The sequence below is a fragment of the Dendrobium catenatum genome, unplaced genomic scaffold (genome assembly GCF_001605985.2).
Source record: "Dendrobium catenatum unplaced genomic scaffold, ASM160598v2 original_scaffold_144229, whole genome shotgun sequence".
Lineage (NCBI taxonomy): Eukaryota > Viridiplantae > Streptophyta > Magnoliopsida > Asparagales > Orchidaceae > Dendrobium > Dendrobium catenatum.
Genome location: NW_021462659.1, coordinates 1 through 5,466, shown reverse-complemented (window position 1 = coordinate 5,466; position 5,466 = coordinate 1). Strand labels below are relative to the sequence as shown.

Genomic DNA, 5,466 nt, shown 5'->3' with positions numbered 1-5,466 from the left:
TGGATTAGGGAAAAATAAAGGGATTGTTTGTATGATTGACTAGATAAAGAGTTGCAAACATTTATAGAAACTGAAGATTTTCATGTTGAGAAGATTCATAATTTTGTATGAATAACTAGAGGAAAATCCTTTTATATATAATAAATTTAGATGACCTAAGAGATAGTGCATAACATGATGATATTCTCGTTACTCATGTTAGAAAATGAAACTACAAATGCCTTTTTCTGTGATTATCACTTGAGTTCTTTTAGAAGGAGTTAGAGATCAACAATCTTAACCATGTCAATCTTTTTCCTCAAATCAAATACACATGGGAAATGTAGCATCCATGTGATCAAAAACAACTAATTCAATAATCCAGGGTCTTTCTATTCCAGGAGAGTTCAAAGAGTTATCTTTTTCAACAATAGAAGCTGAGTCTCAGGTGCAATATGTAAACAATACTTCATTTTGTGCATATCTACCAATTAGTTATAAGGGATTTCCGAAGTGTCCTACAAGAAAAGAAGTACCCAATACAAAGGAAGCTAGAAAGTAATCATTTAGTTGTGCCCGTATTTTTGTAGATTCACAGTAAACAGTGAGTGACGGATCAACCTGAGAGCCTAGGAAGACGATCCGCTGCCTGAGAAGCATGTTTGTGGTGTCGAGCTCGTCGAACCTCGGCAACCAAGCAGAGCCAGACGCGGACAGATTCCAACCCTCCGATATTGTCCTTCGCCCCAATACTGAAGAGGCCATGATCATGCCGCTGGCTCTTCGGCTCGGTGGCGGCGGGGCAGTCGCCGCAACACGAAAGCAACGACTAACTGGGGTAGGGAAGAGGCCATGAGAAAACATAAGAGAAGAATGTTTCGAAGCGGAGACAGCAGGAGGGCACGGGAGAAGCGAGAGGGACGAGGAGAAGGCCTCCATTTACGGGAAAGAGATGCTTAGATGCGTAGAGAAGTAGCAACGCCCGTATCCCTTAAAGATCGTAGTCAGGTTATCTCCAACGGGCTAGGCAAATTATTATAGGTCCGGATATTTATAAAATATTATTTTAAGTTAAACGTGTCAAAAATATAGGTAAAGTGCAGGTAAAACGTAGTCAAAGTGCTGTCAAACAAGTAGGGGTGTCAATTTTTGACACGACCCGAAACACGACCCAAACCAGACCCGGAAAAATCTGGGTTCGGGTCAACCCGAACCCGAAACGGGTCGGGTTCGGGTTGACCCAGCAACCCGAAATTGATCCGAAATTGACACGAAAACTCATATTTGACCCGAAAACCCCCGAGATTGACCCGTTTTTTACCCTTTTTTGACCTGAAAATCGAATATTGACCCGATTTTTGACCCAAAAATTAGCAATTTTAGGTCAACTTCGGGTCATTCGTGTCGGGTCGGGTTGACCTGAACTCGAATCGGGTCGGGTTCGGGTCCGGAAACCTGCCCCGTTTTTAAAAACGGATCGGGATCGAGTTGACCCTAACAGTGCCGGGTCAGTTCCGGGTTCGACCCGAACCAGACCCGAATTGACACCCCTACAAAAAAGCACAGTCAAAGCACAGTCAAAGCGCAGTCAAAGCGCCAGTGACATGACAAGTTTTAATTGGATATCCAGACCTATTTTTAGATCCGATGACCGGACCTAATAATTTGCCCGCCTCAAGAGAGTGGGAGAAATTATTCTGTGCCTAGTCCAGATGCATCCGCGATGTCCACCAGGAAGAAGGCTTAAAGCCTTAAACGCTTTTTTTCAATAATTGCTAATTTTTAAGTAAAATTTGAGCACCGAAGCTTAATTTTATAAATAAATTTTGAACTTAAAAAAATAATGGATTTGAGCTTCACCAAAATTTTAATCTCACTCCACGGGATTAGTTGCATGAATAACTTTACTCCATTATATTCAATTAAGAAAATTACAGGTGATGAATATAGAGCTTTTCTATGATGGTCGATAAATTGAAGCAAGGTATGATCGAGTAATAGAAAAGGGCTAAAATGGAGACAATCAATTAGCAACAAATTGGATGTTTTGTATTTAAAGAACAAGTGGTGGTGAGATTCATTTACTTCATGGCAAAGTTGACAAATTTGGCTAACTTGGATAACAAGATGTAGTGTTGAGTTTTACATACCTCGTAAAGATCATTCATCTATACAAATATCCATATCAAAGTAATTGGAAAGAGTGATCATCGTAATAAAACTATCAAATTGATCAACATCAGTTGCTCAGCCTAAGGTCAACTCCTAGGGTTTATCCATTATGGTATGAAGGTTGTGGAACCATAGCCGATAGTCGCCATCCCGAAAATTGTTGCATGTCATCGCCCAAGTTGAAGTTTTGTAGTTTTGGTGCGCATTAGCTCTCTCATGCTAGAACTTTAATCCATATTGGTTTGGATTAATCTACTTGAACATGTTAGATACACTTGTTGACAACTTTTCTTTTAACATCTTCTTTGTCACTTGGAACTCTCCTCGGCCATTCAAAATTTAAGTATCCCTGGATCACTAGATCTCTTGTTTAACTTCATTTATACTGAGCAATTCATATTAATCCAATGCCACAACAACATTGATTGCTCGCTGATCAACTCTATCATCTTCACATATCTTAATCAACATTTCTTGTTGAGACTTCTCTAACACCTCGCTAATGGTTCAATTAGGATAAATAACAAAAGCTTGTTGAATTTCTTTTGAATGCATAATTTACTAAAAAAAAGCTAATTCTACCCATAAATATTATAAATTAATAAATAACAAGCTTTTTGTGCTCCTAGATATCTACCTAATCATGCCAGCTTGCAAATTGACAAGTCAAGTCTCATCAAACTCAAACTGCATCTCATTTAATATGCAAGCTTGAGTCTGAACTCGTGGCTCAATAAGATCAACTCGCAAGCTCGCTAACAAGTTTAGTTCCTACTAATTCATGAGCAAGCTTGCCTCATTTTCACCTTTACATTTTGGGAAGCTCCATGTATTCTATGCACATATTATTCAATTGTGGTTATTTTATAATCAAATGATTGAAAATCATTCATATAGTCTTAATTATGTAAATAAATAAAATCCTAAACTTCTAAATGGTAAACCCACAAAATTTTAGGATTTCTTTTCATTCTGCTTCACTTTCCTTCAATGCATGAAATCTCTTCTCCTTTCCACAGCAAAAAGCTTCTATCATGGATCTCATTTGAACAAGATGCTAATATATCAGCCAATGCCTTCTTTTGCCAGATGAAACAAAGCAACCTTGAGCTGATGCCATGGTGACACTATCAAAAACATGATGTTTTCAGAGTACTTTGTAGTGACTGTTTATAAATCGCTGCTATAGATAGATTTAGAAGCAGTTTTAACCCTTATCAAAATCTCCTAAATATTTTTATCTTTGACAGCCAATTAGTTAAGGAGGTTTTAAAAGCCGTTGCTGTAGGAAAAATATGCTTCCCCCATTTTATTGTTTGATGCCCTAGCCACCAATCTCGCCTTAGTCCGCCCTCCCAATCTCTCTCTGTCGTGATCCAGATCGCTCCCTCTCTCCCACTGTTCATGTGAGAGCTCCAGGTTTTCGGCATTTTATCTTTAGTATTTGTTTGAGGCTCATTGCTGATTTTATGAGCAGGACGATCAATTTTGCTGCTACAATAAACCATTATGTGAACACATATTTGCATTTGATACCAGATTTTTTTACGGCCAGTTTCTTGAGCTCCAACGTGAGGGAAGAAGGTGATGAATTACTGAATTATGCTTCAGTCAATCAGTGGGTGGTATTTTTTTTTTTATTGCTACTGATCTTTGCTCTATTCTCATAACATTTGTAAACTTAGAAGTATTCTATTCATGCATTCTTTATAAAGTGTACTTTTGATGCTATTTATAGTGATTATTTATCATCACCTAATAAAGAGAATATTGTTGCATCCTGGGGTATTCGCTGTGATAGAGAAATATAAATTTAAGATATTAATTTTATATGAAGATCCAACACGCAATCATATGAGAGAGAGGGCGTAACATTTATGAGACACCAATATTTTTATGTGAAAAACCCTTGAAAAAAGGGGAAAAACCACGGGGGTCTAGCCCAGTTTGAATGAATCCACTATTATATGCAGTCGATTACAAATGAGACCCTTCATTAGGGGGAAGGCCTTGGCTTGATGTACATTATATGAAGTACATTATGGGAATACAAAGAGTCACCGTTGACGTGTTCTTTTGGTCGGAAGGATTGTAATCGATGAGCGACGTAAGTCGAAAAGACCGTTGTCTGACGACGACTGTCAAAAGGACGACGTTAGGTAGAAGTCCAACAATAGACATAAATCTAGCATCGGATAGATGTCCGGTGAAAGTCTGACAACGGGCAGATGTCTGGCGTCAGGTGGAAATATGGCGACGAGCGGAGGTCTGGCGTCGGTTAGAAGTCCGATATCAGTCGGCGGCCAAGGAGAACTCCGGCGTTAGTTGATATTTAGGCAAAACTCCAGAGTCACTGGGAGATCAGATAGAATTATGGCATCACTTGGAGATCGGGCGGAGTTTCGGCGTCACTTGGAGATTGGGCGAATTTCGGCATCACTTGAAAGTCGAACGAAACTCCGACATCACTTGAAAGTCGGGCTGAACTCCAACGTCACTTGAAAGTCGGGCGGAGCTCCGACGTCACTTGAAAGTCGGGCGGAGCTCCGACGTCACTTGAATGTCGGGCGGAGCTCCGGCGGTGGTCGAGGAGGAGTTTCTTCCCTCATTCTCTTCTTCTCTTATCTTCTTCTTTTTCTTCTTACTTGCTTCGGTCCACTCTTAAGAGAAATGATGGGCTATTTATAGTTTTTTGAGAATGACATGACCCGTTAATAGGAGGAGGATCAAAGGCAAATGGGGAGTGGTTTGGATGGACGGCCAATATTGAATCCCTTGATTGTGGACTATTCGTCAGACATTTGAAGGCTTGTTGGATTCGTCTCGTCGAGTCGCACAATTCGACTATAAGCATGCCATGTTTGGAAACCGTTTGGTAATCCAAGTGGTTTGAACCTTCCAACAGCACTTCGGGTCTTTGATTTAGACATATTTGGGCTCGGATTGGATTGAATTGAATTTGGTGTCGTTGGGTTTGTATTTTTCAACGTTAAGAGGTTATGATTTTTTGAAACACTACAATTCGAGCTTAGATGATCCCATATTTAATTTTTGAAGCTTCCGGACTGATTTTAATTGCCTCGAGATTCGTGCCCGGTCAAGATAATTTTTGATGATATATCATAGATTGTGCAACTTATCATTAATTTTTATAGATATTCATTAATTTTCATATATTTTTACTAGTAAATATTCAACAATTTTTATATATAAATCAATTTTTCATTAAAATTGCATGGTGTTGTAAACAAATTTGACCATTAAATCATTTAGGTTTTTTTTTTTTGCGACGGCTTTTTTCTTACTTCTTAAAGC

At 39.0% G+C, this 5,466-nt stretch overlaps 1 protein-coding gene across 1 annotated transcript; it reads right to left on the bottom strand.

Annotated features, from left to right (window-relative positions):
- Positions 1–459: 459 nt before the first annotated feature.
- LOC110093722 lies at positions 460–999 on the bottom strand. Its single transcript, XM_020818699.2, has one exon. It carries the CDS (start codon positions 916–918, stop codon positions 475–477), a length of 444 nt encoding a protein of 147 aa, XP_020674358.1. The 5' UTR covers positions 919–999; the 3' UTR covers positions 460–474.
- Positions 1,000–5,466: the final 4,467 nt, after the last annotated feature.